Source organism: Salvelinus sp. IW2-2015, unplaced genomic scaffold (assembly GCF_002910315.2).
Source record: "Salvelinus sp. IW2-2015 unplaced genomic scaffold, ASM291031v2 Un_scaffold16698, whole genome shotgun sequence".
Taxonomy (NCBI): Eukaryota; Metazoa; Chordata; class Actinopteri; order Salmoniformes; family Salmonidae; genus Salvelinus; species Salvelinus sp. IW2-2015.
Genome location: NW_019957714.1, coordinates 30,921 through 47,130, shown reverse-complemented (window position 1 = coordinate 47,130; position 16,210 = coordinate 30,921). Strand labels below are relative to the sequence as shown.

Here is a 16,210-nt window from a genome sequence, read left to right as displayed (position 1 = left end):
TTAACAAGTGACATCAATAAGGGATCATAGCTTTCATCTGGATTCACATGGTCAGTCTATGTCATGGGAAGAGCAGGTATTCCTAATGTTTTGTACACACAGTGTAATTGTGATTTGGTCATTAACCTTCCTAAATTATGAATTGTCTCCTTAGATTCAAATAACAATGATTATGTAAGAAATTATTATGATGATGGTGGTGGTGACACCGATCATAACAATGATGACGATAACAATAACGATGACTATGTTGACATGAACAGGCAGCGAAGAAGATGGAGCGTCAGCCCAGCCTGTGCTCCCAGGTCTCTATGATGCAGATGAGGAACAGCATGGGCAGCACCAGTGACACCGATGACATCCTGAACCAGATCCACCGTGGAGGCTCCAGTGGATCCTCACATCGTAAGTCTCACCACCTCCCATCAAGCTGTGATACTATTGGCCCATCTGTCAGTGTCTAACAACCTGATTAGCTATTGAGTCTGAAAAAGACTGACAGTATCATTCTTGTAATGCCACCTTTTAATAGTGACAAAGTTTCGATTCACGGTGGATCTTTGCCAGGTCAATAGTAGCTGTTAAACAGTCACTTAATTTACTCAAATCATGAGGCAATCTGGGTTGAGTCCGTCTTCATCGTTTACCCCTCATATCCTCTCTGATGTGTGATGTTAACAGTCACTAAATCCTTGTTTATTAGGGGTTTAGCTCCAATCTGACAACATTGTTTACTAAGTGTTGTGTTCTAGTTAGAGTTGTTCTCTGACATTGTTTCTCCTGTCCCCTCCTCCTCCCCCYCCTCCTCCTCCTCCTCCTCTAGCTGTGAATCAACCCACTCTCTCAGATCACACCTTGCCCTGAAGGGGGTGTAAGACTATCTCTTTTCTCTCCCTCCCCCTGCCCTCAAATTCACCTTCCTAATGCCTGAGTCCCAGATCTGTTTGTGCTGTCTTGCCAACTATCATTTGGCRTGACAAWGACATAGGAGTTGGCAAGACARTTGAAACAGATCTGGGACTCGGGCTAGTTCATTCCCTCAAACCCAACCCTAAATATTTAACCCTACAGCTCTGCACTATGTTGCCTGTTCTAAAACGAGTGATCCCCGGTAACCTGGTTTGTCCTTTTAACATCTTCAAAGTTCAGTGTTTAAGAGTAAGACAGCATTCATTCATATCATCCATCCTGTAGTAATAGTGCTGCTGTACAGCTCCTACTGGAACACGTTCAGTATTTAGACATACAAGATACTCTTTAACCCCAATAGCTTCTACATTATCCTGTTGCAATTTCCATATCAAATGTAGGGATTGAATTGCAAATGTGAGGGATATGTCTGGAAAAGGATTCAGAGTGCTTTTGTTTTCTTACCATGATTTAACTTCACACTGTCTTCCCCCTGTCTCCAACACAAACATACAGTATGTGAAATTAGGGCTTATCTGTGTATTCTGTCAAATGTGTGGTTGTGATTCTGTTTTGTTTTTAAAGTATTGTCATATGAGTCAGAATGAAGGCTTGTGGAATTAGTGACCTATGACAACCTCGTTTGTGCCACCTTTATGGTGTGTTTGTCTGTGACCATATGGAAACACACACGGTTATATTAAAAAAACACACACACACCTCTTTTCCCACCCTAATCGTTGGGTCCTTCTTTCCAGAAAAATCTCCTGGCTCCAAGACATCCAAAACGATGAAGCCTATTGAAGAACAAATGGAAGATGACGTCTTTATAGAGTCTGAGTCAGACTCTCCTGTTAAGAAACGCCACACCCACTCGACAGCCATAGAGGTGTAAGATGTGACATTATCCTACAACAACAGTGCTGACCACCCACCTATATTGTAATCTGATACAGACCCTGGTTAGTTATGGTAGAATAACTTAAACAATAGCTTGAAAAAGGCTTTTACATTATCAAAATATCTATGTACATGTATCTAGAAAACGGAACTGCACATTTTGGCATCTCACTTTGTCTTGTAGTGTTTGGTATTATTGTGAGTTTGTAGCTGTTGTACTTTTTAAATCCTGTTTGATTGGATGTTGTACAATGCCTTTGCTGTTCATTCCTACACAGTGAGTGTTCAAAAAAGTATTAAGTGTCACAACCAAAACATTTTAGTGTAAGCACAACCTCTGAGGAAGGTTTCTTTTAAATATTTTACTCATTGTGTGACATATTGTGTGATAAATTCTCTTATTTATGCACTGAGCTTCTGCATGGTTGTGTGTTGATGAATGTAGAGATTTAACAAGTTAAACCTCCTGGTCAATGCTAACCATTTGAGGCTGTTGTGCTGTTTTTTCACGGCTATAAGTACACAAGCTTGGGATCACTCTTTTATGCCATGATTGTTACCTTGTTACCATGATTAATTACTCAGAGGGAACACCTGAAAAAGAAATCAACAGAATTGATGCATAGCTCGTAGACCTCTGCTTTTTATCCTCTAGCGCCCTCTAGGAGCTATCATGAGTACTACCGGTTTCTTTTCTCATTCTGAACTCCTGTCACTGTTAAACCAGGTCAATGTTCAAACTCATTCCATGGAGGGCGTGTTTTGGTTTTTCCTTTCAATTAAGATCTAGACAACCAGGTGAGGGAAGTTCTTTACTAATTAGTGACCTTAATTCATCAATCAAGTACGAGGAGCCAAACAGAAACTCGGCCCTTCGTGGAATGAGTTTGACACGTGGTTTAAACCATCACATCCCTGAAAGATCAACCAGACCAAAAGAAGATGTAAGCAACAGGCTTTATTATTTCAGTCAAATAAACCTTTTGAATATCCAGACAATCCATGATTGATGTAACAAAAAAAAAGACGTTGAATACAATGAATGAATGAAAACAATACAACAGATATCAGTGCTCTTTCGAGATGTTAAGACAATCTTCTGCTATGGACAAACACTTGATTGTTTTATACAACCACAACACTAAAAATACATACATACACAAGCTTTTATTTTTTTTTACAAAAACGTGAGTCCATCACATCACAATATGTCCTTTATGTGGGCTACTCAACAGTGCTTTCTGGTTTGTATTTGGGGCATATATCTCCCCAATAAATGCGTTGGTTCAGTCTGCATCCACAGGGCTGTCTCAACTATTACAGAAATGTTGCAGAATAGTTGGGGTCAATTCCATTTCCATTCAGGCAGTTCAGGATTTCAACTGAAATTTAAATTCCATTTTACCTAATTGCTTTCCAAATGGAATTGGAATTTTAGTTTCCAACCTGAACTGACTGAATTGAAATGGACCCCTACCCTGTTACATAACCATGAGATAGCGATTCACTGTTGTTTATCTGTTATGAATTGATCATTAATACACATGATTAGATGATATGATCCATACAAGTTTAAAACAATATCAGTAGTTCCATCAATCTCTGAGGATCACACATAACAGAGAGGATACAACACACACCGAGGTGTTACAATTGTCAAATAAACAAAAAATATGACTAAATGCTACATTTTTTGTCAGATGAGTTTAACAGAAACCACAGTTCCATATGTCCAGCAGTGATTTGATATACACTGACTGTACAAAATATTTCTTACATAATCATCGTTATTTGAATCGAAGGAGAAATTCATAACTTAGAAGGATAGTGAACAAATCACAATTACACTGAGTGTACAAAACATTAGGAACACCTGCTCTTTCCATGACAGACTGACCAGGTGAATCCAGATGAAAGCTATGATCCCTTATTGATGTCACTTGTTAACTCCACTTCAATCAGTGTAGATGAAGGGGAGGAGACAGTTTAAATGAGGATTTTTAAGCCTTGAGACAAATGAGACATGAATGGTGTATGTGTGCCATGCAGAGGGTGAATGGGCAAGACAAAAGATTGAAGTGCCTTTGAATGGAGTATGGTAGTATGTGCCAGGTGCATCTGTGTCAAGAACTGCAACGCTGTTGGCTTTTTCTCACTCAACAGTTTCCCGTGTTTATCAAGAATGGTACACCACCCAAAGGACATCCAGCCAACTTGACACAACTGTGGGAAACATTGGAGTCAACATCGGCCAGCATCCCTGTGGAACGCTTTCGACACCTTGTAGAGTCCATGCCCCGATGAACTGAGGCTGTTCTGAGGACAAAAGGGTGGTGGGGTGGTGCAACTCAATATTAGGAAGGTGTTCTTAATGTTTTGTACACTCAGTGAATAAGGCCCGTGTGTAGGATTTCAGTTTGGTCCTTTGTCTAAGTGGTGTGACCAACGAATGCTAAGACAAACAGAAACCATAATGTAAACAGAATATAAATTACCAGAACTTACCACTAGATGGTGGTATGCACTTACAATAACGCACAGGTTCAGACAGGTGTGGACATGTCTGTTTACAATGTAACATGGACATAATAACAGTATGTATACCTAGAACTCAGAGGTAGTTACTAAGATCAGTACTTAAGTCTATAGAGTTGAACACTAACTCAATATGACATGGTTTGCTTAAAACAAAAACACATTTAGTTCTATGATGATGATTCCCCTCAAAATGAAAAGTAAACTTTTTGGTAAGTTCCCTGAGAACATTATTTCTCCTGTGAGAAAATATAAAATTTGAGTCCTCCAGGGATCTAGTTTGGTTTGTGCTAATGTTTGATTATATATATGATCTATGAGTATAACATGTATTCACTGTCAGTAAACATAGTAGAGCCTAGACGTTCAATTCATAGCTGCATTATAGAACATATCAGGGCTTTGTTTCATGCAGTATCATGCCCTTCAGTCACGCAGTCAACAGATTGAAGGCAAACATTTCACCCCATTGATTATTTGTCATCTTACACTTCCTACTAAGGTCATTCAATTAGATTAAGTTTGATTTGTCAACACACATTAAGAAGTGACTGCTCCGCTGACACACTGAGAATTCCCTTTCACAGTCAGTCAGTGCAGCCGTACCCTGTGGGAGAGAGAGTACTGTATGGTCATGATATGGTGTGAGTAAAGTTAAAAGAAACATAAACCATGTCTCCTTATAAATGCATTCAACATTCATCTTAATATTTACATTGAGTATTCTTATTGATGAGGATGAATGAGACCATGAGGAAGCAGGTATACTACTTCTTCACTGCCCTKAACAGACAAATGATCATATTAGCATTGGTTTAGTTAGAAACAGTTTCCCAGAGACAGATCTAGTCTAGTCCTGGACTAAAAAGCACGTTCAATGACAATCACGATTCTCCATTGAAAGGGCGTTCTAGTCTAAGACTAGGTTTAATCTTTGTCCGGCAAAGAGGTATGAGAGCTATGATTGGGTTTGGGTGTCTTTGGCTACCGTCTGATGAAAAACGCACAGAGAAAACAAAGGCTTCGAACCGCCCTGTGTAGTTCTCCAAAATAGAGAAAGAAAATCTAAGAAATACTTCCCGTTGGAACAGGTGAATGGTGAATCCATGTGAATCCAGGTGAAGGGTGAATCCATGTGAATCCAGGTGAAGGGTGAATCCATGTGAATCCAGGTGAAGGGTGAATCCATGTGAATCTAGGTGAAGGTGAATCCATGTGAATCCAGGTGAATGGTGAATCCATGTGAATCCAGGTGAAGGGTGAATCCATGTGAATCTAGGTGAAGGTGAATCTGTGAATGGTGAATCCAGGTGAATGGTGAATCCAATGTGAATGGTGAAATCCAGGTGAATGGGTGAATCCAGGTGAATGGTGAATCCAGGTGAAATGGTAAAATCCAGGTGAATGGTGAATCCATGTGAATGGTGAATCCATGTGAATGGTGAATCCAGGTGAAGGTGAATCCATGTGAATCCAGGTGAATGGGAATCCAGGTGAATGGTAATCCAGGTGAATGGTGAATCCATGTGAATGGTGAATCCATGTGAATGGTGAATCCAGGTGAATGGTGAATCCAGGTGAATGGTGAATCCAGGTGAATGGTGAATCCAGGTGAATTTGAACAGACTGAGCTTTGGGACAATAGAGTTCAGATCAGGTAAATTATGAAAAAATAAAGAACAAGATTGCTTTGGCTGTTTGTGTGTCAGTCCCATTCCCAGTTGTCTTCTTATTGCAATTGATAGTAGAGCGGATGTCAATGAACCTGACTGAGCAATGGAAACACAAGGGTGACTGACCATCCCTGTGCTACCAGTCTGAGGTAGATGAGGCTGAATCTGTCCCAGGAGGTAACTAAGAGTATAGGTCTATCTATGTGGAGATGGATTGAGTTGGCCCAGAAGGTAACTAAGAGTATAGGTCTAGCTATGTGGAGATGGATTGAGTTGGCCTAGAGGTAACTAAGAGTATAGGTTTAGCTATGTGGAGATGGATTGAGTTGGCCTAGGAGGTAATAGAGTATAGGTTTAGCTATGTGGAGATGGATTGAGTTGGCCTAGGAGGTAACTAAGAGTATAGGTCTAGCTATGTGGAGATGGATTGAGTTGGCCTAGGAGGTAACTAAGAGTATAGGTTTAGCTATGTGGAGATGGATTGAGTTGGCCTAGGAGGTAACTAAGAGTATAGGTCTAGCTATGTGGAGATGGATTGAGTTGGCCTAGGAGGTAACTAAGAGTATAGGTCTAGCTATGTGGAGATGGATTGAGTTGGCCGAGGAGGTAACTAAGAGTATAGGTTTAGCTATGTGGAGATGGATTGAGTTGGCCTAGGAGGTAACTAAGAGTATAGGTCTAGCTATGTGGAGATGGATTGAGTTGGCCGAGGAGGTAACTAAGAGTATAGGTTTAGCTATGTGGAGATGGATTGAGTTGGCCGAGGAGGTAACTAAGAGTATAGGTCTAGCTATGTGGAGATGGATTGAGTTGGCCGAGGAGGTAACTAAGAGTATAGGTCTAGCTATGTGGAGATGGATTGAGTTGGCCTAGGAGGTAACTAAGAGTATAGGTCTAGCTATGTGGAGATGGATTGAGTTGGCGCAGGAAGTAGCTAAGATGTACAGCGTTGAGGAGGTAACTAAGAGTATAGGTCTAGCTATGTGGAGATGGATTGAGTTGGCGCAGGAAGTAGCTAAGATGTACAGCGTTTGGTAGAGGGAGAGTCTGGGAGGGATTGGGGAAGTAAAATAGATACTTTACTGTCCATTTGGTTAGAAATGTGGATCTGCTTGAGGTTGCYCMRGAGGTAGCTCAGGATGTGTCTGYGTGAGGAGGAGACTGATCAGACTGAAGGAAGGGTTTTTTATTGGACCAGAGGTAATACTAACAGGTGGCATCCGTCCATGGTGGATGTGGATCAGGATTGTTTCCACCTGTGGTGCACTCCAGATCTCCTCTGGATCTGTGCCGGGTCTTCCGGAGAGCTGGAGGACTTGCTAGAGGACTTGCTGAGGGGGGAGGAACTGTCCTGAGAGGGCTGGGAGTGCCTGTTTCCCTGCCTGGGACTGGGGCTGTAGGAGGTGGTGGTAAAGGTACCGGGGTACTGGTCCACAGTAGTGCGTCTTCCCTGAGTGGCTGTGGCAGGGCCAGGAGACAAGGGGCCGGGGGAGCGGTGAGGACAGTGGGCCACCATGTGCGTCGCGCTCTGGCAGTAGTGGCACTTCTTTGGCTGGGGCGGCAGGCCACACTCTTTGGCATGGTGGTCTAGTCCTCCACAGTTATAGCATCTGAGACACAGAGAGATGAGATCCGTGTCACATTCCAATTCACAAACAAGCAATTTCTTTCAACTTCAGGGCTTAAAGTGCGTATTTATTCTGAATTCAAAGAATAATACCTAGAACTTCTTATATGGGATATCATTACATTTTCTCTAGAATGTAATATGGTACAAATACAATTATAACATGCTTACTAGATTGGTTGAATTATATTTACCCAAAATCTGTTGGTCCAAATGTATCCTTTAGAAGGCAGCATTTCACATAGAATACACCACAGAATATGCATAGAATACACCATAGAATATGCATAGAATACACCATAGAATATGCATAGAATACACCATAGAATACACCATAGAATATGCATAGAATACACCATAGAATACACCATAGAATATGCATAGAATACACCATAGAATACACCAATACTGAACCTTTAAGAGAAAACAGTTAAAGTGACCAATGCAAATACAATACTTCTCATATGTGTTCTCATCAAGAGATGACAAACCAAATAAATAGATAAATAGCTTATTATTTTCCCTGCTAAAATGCGCTTAAATAACAAATTTGCACACTTGCTGATATTTATAGCTTACTGCCAAATGTCTATAGAAATGCAGTATGTCAACAACAGGCCTAAGGCCTGCAATAAATAACCAAGACGCTGCTCACGGGCGGAAACAATGACAAGGCGAAACATTGATGACAAGGCGAAACAAAGCAGGGCTCCACACAGGGAACTAAGTCGTGTCACTCCAGCCTGTCACATGGTCTGTTTTACTGAATCAAATAGGAAGCTATTCAATGAACTGGTTAATATAAGAGCAAATCATACCAATTCATTTGCAATAGACGTGATCATTAGATATCAGGTCATAAACAGATAGGCTCATTACGACATTATTAACTTGCAGTCAGATGTTATAAGGCTACATTTCAGGCCGGTCACCCAAAAAGTTACATATTGCAGCTTTAACTCTTTCAGATGGAAACAAAGTGTTTCGCATGACTGAGCTGGAGGCTTGCAGGGGGTCCCTCGGTGGCATCTTCAATTAGAACATGAGAGGGGGGAAGAGGGAAGGAGAGGAGAGGGGGAAGGGCATTGGAATTTAGGTTTCATCCAGGCTAGTTCGCTTGCTTGGGAGGTTACCTACCAATACCCCCTCCTCCACTTCCCAACCCCCACCACATAGACTCCCATTCTAGCTGGTAAGAGTGAAAACCAGTTTTCACAAGACAAGCTGCCATGATGGTCGTAAATGTTTCAAAATTGTCCCTGAATCTATGTTTTTATAACATATCAATCACATAGGCAGGCACTGTTTAGACACATGGTTACAGAGTTTCCACAACGTTTATGTTTGCATCATTTCTAATACTTGCATAGACAAACAAATCAGATGAAGTTTGACTCAAGTAAACCAATAACTCAAGTGAAGAGAAAGGTGTTGGCACAATTTATTTGTAAATTAAAAAATTTACAAATATTGTCAATGTTTATAAGATCGGGGATGTCACGTTCTGACCCTAGTTCTTTTGTTATTTCTTTGTTTTAGTATGGTCAGGGCGTGAGTTGGGTGGGTTATCTATGTTCGTTTTTCTATGTTGGTTTTTTCGTTTGGCCTGGTATGATTCTCAATCAGAGGCAGGTGTCGTTAGTTGTCTCTGATTGAGAATCATACTTAGGTAGCATTTTTCCACCTCTGTTTCGTGGGTGCTTATTTTCTGTCTTTGTGTATGTCACCAGACAGGACTGTTTCGTTTTGTGTATTCTCGTTTATCGTTAGTTTTGTTGTTTTGTTCGAGTTTCGTTTTCATTAAAAGGCATAATGAACACTTACCACGCTGCACCTTGGTCCTCTGATCCTTACTACTCCTCCTCGTCAGAGGAGGAGGAAGACAGCCGTTACAGGGGAGCCAAGAGTTTAACTGTGTAACACTGTAATACATCAACCCATTAAATAAAAAATATGATAAACCAATATAAAAAAATAAATGCTGGTGGATGTTATTAAAGGGAATGTAGTGTTTCTAAAATGTTTTTAACCTGCCTATTTGGATCCAACCAGCAGCTCTGTTACTGACCCAGAAAGGTTAGGGGTTAGAGGTCAACACACTGACCTCAACATATTTCTATTCCTGCCTTGAAGAAAGATCCTTCTTACATTATAACAATGGGGAGGGAAATTAGGATGAAATGTCTACACAAAAAATAAGTAGACATTGTTAAATAAATGTGATCATTGATGTAGCATAGGCCTAACTCAGGTCATAAAATTAGTATCCTCCATAACACAACATGATGCAATATAACATCACCTAACATGATGAATAAAAGGGCAATCCTGTATAAAATAAAAAGCCTGTTTCTGAGAATTCCTCTTCAGTCTAAAGTGATATTTGCTATCCATTACAACATTGCATCTACCAATCTATGTCAGTGGGGTAAAGGACAAATTTGTATTCAAAGCAAATAGCAGCCAGCAGTAGAGCCTCAAAACCAACCATCACGGAAATAGCAGCACTTAGACCGACTAGACCTCCGTCATACAATATTGCTGTAAAACCATGGCAACTGGAGCCCTATAGAATAACAGTTTGGGTGGAAATGCAGCACCACACAGGAAATGGTCAAGCACAATCACATTCATTATTTATACTAAACTCATCATACATTTGACCTCTAGAGGAACACCATGTAACAGAACCTCTACAAATGTGGACCTTTGACATAATGTAAATATTGCAGCAGGTATACTCCACACAGAACCTCTGAATCATACACAGGTAAATACGAATATGCAGCTACTGCTAAATATATTACATCAATGCACACATACACAGGCACACGCACATGCATGTATGCACATACAAACACACACACACCACTAATGATCACCGCAGCACTACCCTGTTCCTTCCAACATCATTGTCTGTTCTGTTGCTAGTCTCAATTCCCTCCCTGCAGCAGCAGGTCTTAACCACTCTATATTCACTCATAACAGAATATGAAAGGAAAGTCTGTTCTTGTAATTATATTTCTATGGTTCACTCACCGGTCTCCTTTTGGCTTCCATCTCTGCTGCGGGGCTGGGGGCTTGGGTTTCTGTCTCCTCTCACTGCCCGAGCAGGGGCCTCCCTCGGGGCCCGTGACTTGTACAGACTCCAGGCCCCTGAGGGACCTCTGGAAAGTAAACTCTAGTGGCTCTCCCTCCCGCAGGCTGCGAAAGCCCTCCATGTGCAGTTTGCTCTGGGATAGAAGGAGGAGGATAGGACAGGATAGGGAGAAGAAGACACAGGTTACACAGGGATCTCCTGGTCTAGTCACACACAGTAAAACTAAATCAACCCACCTCTCCATCTAGGTCTCAATCAAACAGATGGATGAATCAAATTCATCTATCTACATCACATTTGATAATTTGCTACCATGTATCCAAATACGTGCTTGAGGACTACTTTTATGGTAAAGACAGACATAGCCATCATAATGGCTGATCCCTACAGTCACTTGCTCCCTGCCATTCCCTGGGTCTGTCGCTGTGTACTGAGCACATTAGTTCACTTCCAATACCAGAGGATTCAGATGGACCATAGCACACTACAGCAGAACACTAGACTTTTAGAATTGACGCACAAGGGAATTTTAGATCTTTACACAGACCCACAGAGACACAGACCCACACAGGAATGCGAATAACTGTACTTTGAGCAGGATATTGTTAATGCCAAGTAGAAAACGAGGTATGGTTGGTGTAACATTTACATTTTTTACATTTTAGCACACACTCTTATCCAGAGCGACTTACACTTAATGCATTCATCTTAACGTAGCTGGGTGAGACAACCACATCTCACAGTCGTAGTGAGTAAAACTTTCCTCAGTAAAGCAGCTATCAGCAAAGCCAGTGCTAGTAAAAAAAGTCAAGTTTCAGTCTTACATGATGATCTGTGAACTCAATCATCGGAATCTTAGGCATTCAGTTGCTAATATAGATCACTAAATGTTTCTAAAACAATTTAATGGCAAGTGAAAAAGTATTTTGGTGTAAAAAAATGCATTTGTTGTATATAATCTTGTAATAACAAATCTATTATAATTACTGCAATTATCATCACTATTGTCCCATTATAAAATACAACAAATATATTTTTACAGTATTTAAAATATGTATAAAAAAAAACTAATAATATCTTACTGTTTGTGAAACTTTAAAACAGTTGGTTCCTTTCCATATTTGTTAGAAATATATTTCTATGTATGATCTATTCATGTATCAAATACTAATAAATGCTTGATTAAGGTTCATGAGTTCTTTAAATACATTTAATCCAAAGAAAAACACAATTACCAAATACTATTTTACAATTATTTTATTATAAAAATTTTAATAATAGGCATATATAGTATATAAATGGTAATACTATTTATGTTTTATCAAATTAAACACAGATAATTTAGGTTTTGAATATATTCAAAATATCCTAATAATCTCTCAATTAAAGCTTTATTCCTTTTCTTAAACAACTTTTCTTATTAAATTTACATCTAATAAAATTTTCATGGATCTTGTCCAAAATAAATGTTTACTAAATGAATTAATACATTTACAGTAACTTTTACCTCAACAACAGCATTAATTAAGCCAATTCACCCCCAGTTCACAATACATAATAACTTTATCTAATACACAAAAGGAATACCACTGATTAAAACAAATTATTTGATTTCTGTGAAAGTTGTTTACAGTAATGTAAATTATTGCATGTCTGACCGACTGCAGTGACAAACCCCCCTCCCCTAAATAACTCAATCGAGCAACGAATTTAAAAAAAAACTAAATAACCCATGAATCCTAATGAAACAACATTCAACTAAACTTAATCCTAGTTCATCTTTACAGAGGCCAACAAAACTAATCTAGCCCATATTTCTACGAGTCACTCGAAGTCACTGATTTGTGTTTCAACAGAAGTCAAAGCATAGGTTCAGGATTCTCTGATCCAGACACCTCGTCCTCCCCCCGACATATTTGAGCCATCAGACCTCAGCCCAGGCCAGCTCTCTGTTAGCCCTGCTGGAGCCACCTAAACTCTGGGCTACCACAGACCAACCCAGCACAGCAGCCATTTTGCCTGTTTTCGGTTGGGGGATGTGGGAATGAAAAAGGGCATAGAAGAGAAGGGAAAAACAGAAAAAGTGAGCAAGGAGAAAGGAGGAACATGACAAAGAGGAAGGGGTGCGGGTATATACAGTACTTTTCTTTTTTTTCAGCACATGGTCTGTTTACAAGCTCTTCCAACAGTGGAGGAAGCTTTTGCCACTGGACGGCTTGATTGAGAGAAATGTGATATGAATGACAGGGTTGGAGAGGACATACATGTTGAAAAAAATGACAAAACCCTAGAGTTCAGGCTGGGTCAGGCTTCAGCAAGTTTAACTCCTGAATATACCTCAGGCGTTTGTTGAGCTTCAACTGTTTCATCGTCAACATATCACAACTAATTCCCAGTATAAAGAGAGAAATTCCCCCGCTTGAAGCAGTTCTTCAGGTCATTCTCCAAAGCCATATGCGGTCTCTCCACAGTCCTGTCTACAGAAGCATCCTGTTAGTCATTTGTTAGTCACAATCAAGCTATGCAAGGAAACCTAGCATATCAATCCACGCAACTTTGTGAAACATTTCCAGAAATCAGTCTCAGATTCATGCACCAAATATTTCCCAGTTAAAATGAATCTGAATTGTAATTGAAGAGTGAGTAAATCATGCATTGCAGTGGTCTTAAAAGCCCGTGGAGGCAGTGACTCAACATCAAACAAGCAGTGGTCAAAAGCACAGACAGATAACATACTGCAACTGCAATGCTCCAACAGTGTCGGTTAGCAGTTAGCTGCACTGTCGTCATAGGCATTTCATCAGCTGGTCATAGAAATCAGTCTTCTCTATAATCAGTCCCTCTATCAATAGATGACTCACTGTAAGAAGGAAGTCATGTGAACACAAGTAGGTAGGTAGCTTTTTTTTTCTTTCTCCCCTTTGAGGGAAAAAAACACCAGGAAGAGGAACAAACAAAGGCTGGTATTAGCCTAGCCCTGGAATGAAGGAGGAGCCTGCCAAACACACAGTGAGATGAGATGGACTGATGAGCAGTCATAACCAAGGATCCACTCCAGCCAGTCTCCCATCGCATCATACACTATATCCCCCACCACACCACTCCCCAAACCTATGCTGCCCAAGCAAATCCTACTACATTTACATTTGAGTCATTTAGCAGATGCTCTTATCCTGAGCAACTTACATACGTTTTCGCACTTGTTCCCTGTGGGAATCTAACCCACAACCCTGGCATTGCAAGCGCCATTCTCTACCAACTGAGCCACACGAGATGGGGACTTGGCAAGCTAAATTAAGCACACCTAAAATGTGGCAATTTTGGGGTGGATTTGGTGGAATTCTGGCTCTAATTGGGCTGTAAAGTGTCAATAGAATCTAACAACATGGCACGGGATGGTGAAGGAAAGCAGTGCTATAACATAAATAGCCCAAAGCCCACACAGGAGTGAAATAATGTTCAAAATCTAAACCTGGTTGTGAGGTTGGCCTCTAAGCACATGTTTAACCTGACCACTACCATGCATGCACCACCTGTCTTTTCTTTGGCTTCAGAAAACCCCCTCTTATACAGAGGCCCTTCCCCCTGTCTTCTGGGTCTATAAAACATGACAAGTAACATCTATCAATCACCCAATTTTCCATTGCAAAACTATTTCACTATAACAATCATTTTCCCGAATGTTAATTATTTCCTGTAGTCCTACAGACATCCTAAATAGAAGCTCATTCATGAGGATGCTACAACTTAGGTGTTACAATGTTACCACTGCTCCTCAACAATGTGCATGTGTCTCAGAGATATGTGGTAGATACAAACTATCCAATAGCCTGCACTGTGTGACCACCTCGTATGTGGGACAATTTGTATCCAACTCGTGTAGACATGAGGGTTCAGCTTGACTATCTATCAGCTGATTATTTGTATCCATAGATGGTTCAACTTAACTTACTTGGTGAACAAATACATCCATAGGAGGATCTACGGGAGTTCCCCCACGACTAGTCATGGATATAAACCCGAAGCCCATCCGCACATTGAACCACTTGCAGTGGCCTGCGCCGGGCATGGACTGTTGCTGCCCACCCTGCAAGGATCCTGGCTCCTCTCCTCTATCACCACCTTTGCCCACCCCTCCTGAAAGCAAGTTGAGAATACAATGTTAAAACATCAATGAAATCACTTCCCATTCGTTTCAGTAAAACTTATTTGGGCAAATTATTCCACTTCTAAAATGTATTCTGCCTTGTACACAATTCATATGCAAAGTACTTATTTTCCAGAGCGGGTAACCAACTCATAAAGAACATAAAAAAAACTTTATTTACATGATTTGCCAGCAGATGGAATTTGCTTTGCTTTGATGGCTATCTAATAAATAGCCATCATAGGCTACTCCAACTTGGATATTGAAGTGTTTATATATCAGCTATGAACTTTCATCTGCACTTGCATCACTTTTAATTTTCTAACAACAAAGGTGAAATAACAGGTGTCCATTGTCACCCATAAACCTCAGCAAAAAGCGCACAAAAAAACTCGAAGTATATAGCAAACGCTGTGGGCGGTAACAACATCTCGGAGGCTACAGTCAGTCCCCTCTCCTTTCCCAGGAAAGAGGGACGCCAGAGAGACAATCTAAGCAGAGATACATAGAATATAGAATAACCTTCGGCCATGTTTCCCTGCCAAGTTTCCGCTCCAAACTTCGGTGATATAAACCCTGCTGGTCTTGATATTGTTTATTCCTCTGCGTCAGTCGAATATTCTGATTCGAGCGACCATACTTTTGCGTGCATGATCCAACGTGCGTTCCCCCATAGATTTTCAGCATATTCTTCTATGGATTTCTCTTGCTCTGTTCACGTGACTCTGTCAATTTACATGCTTTCTGGCGACTATTTTGTTCGGTCCGTGCAATCTGGGATCCTTAGGATGTCCCTAACCATTTGAAGTTGAAATGTAAAATGGTTACGGTAGTGGTTAAGGAAAGGGTTTAGTAAGGGTTATGGTTAAGATTAGGGTTAAAGTAAAGGTAGAGGTTAAGATTAGGGCAGGGTTTAGGGTATGGACGTCCCAAGGATACCGGATAGCAGTGCCATTTTTTTCTCCTCGAATCCAGGCAAAAGAGTTCGTTCGGAGCACAGAGATAACCAATCGTCGTTCCACAAACCGAACATCAACATATTTGTGTAGGCCTATGCCACGTTTATTTATTCATTAGAAGTTTCAAAACATAAGTATTTGGCACGCAAATGCTTGAGTTGTCATTTCGTGCCAAGAATAAACTGAATAAGTACCCTCATATATGTGTGGAAATGTGGTTATGTTAAATACATAGGCATATCCTCAAGTCATGATATATACAGTACCAGTCAAAAGTTTGGACACACCTACTCATTCAAGGGTTTTTCTTAATTTTTGTACTATTTTCTACTTTGTAGAATAACAGTGAAGACATCAAAA

At 40.4% G+C, this 16,210-nt stretch overlaps 2 protein-coding genes and 1 long non-coding RNA gene across 4 annotated transcripts; 2 read left to right on the top strand and 1 right to left on the bottom strand.

The window, feature by feature from the left end:
- Positions 1-236: 236 nt before the first annotated feature.
- Positions 237-3,139, top strand: LOC112081059 (blood vessel epicardial substance-like). Of its 2 annotated transcripts, XR_002896288.2 has the most exons (3): positions 237-405; positions 824-871; positions 1,668-3,139. XR_002896288.2 is itself a non-coding variant. In XM_024147027.2 (2 exons), exons 1-2 carry the CDS (start codon positions 276-278, stop codon positions 1,802-1,804), a joined length of 267 nt encoding a protein of 88 aa, XP_024002795.1. In that variant the 5' UTR covers positions 238-275; the 3' UTR covers positions 1,805-3,139. The 2 variants fall into 2 exon arrangements, 1 of the variants encoding a protein (XP_024002795.1); XM_024147027.2 differs by lacking the exon at positions 824-871 and having other exon boundaries at positions 238-405.
- Positions 3,140-5,365: 2,226 nt separating this feature from the next.
- Positions 5,366-5,937, top strand: LOC139027516 (uncharacterized). Its single transcript, XR_011479617.1, has 3 exons — positions 5,366-5,435; positions 5,745-5,778; positions 5,854-5,937. It is a non-coding gene; the product is annotated as an uncharacterized lncRNA (long non-coding RNA).
- Positions 5,938-6,974: 1,037 nt separating this feature from the next.
- Positions 6,975-15,819, bottom strand: LOC112081058 (protein lin-28 homolog A-like). Its single transcript, XM_024147026.2, has 4 exons — positions 15,414-15,819; positions 14,697-14,881; positions 10,684-10,877; positions 6,975-7,627 (listed from the first exon to the last, which is right to left on the bottom strand). Exons 1-4 carry the CDS (start codon positions 15,421-15,423, stop codon positions 7,258-7,260), a joined length of 759 nt encoding a protein of 252 aa, XP_024002794.1. The 5' UTR covers positions 15,424-15,819; the 3' UTR covers positions 6,975-7,257.
- Between the last annotated feature and the right edge of the window lie 391 nt (positions 15,820-16,210).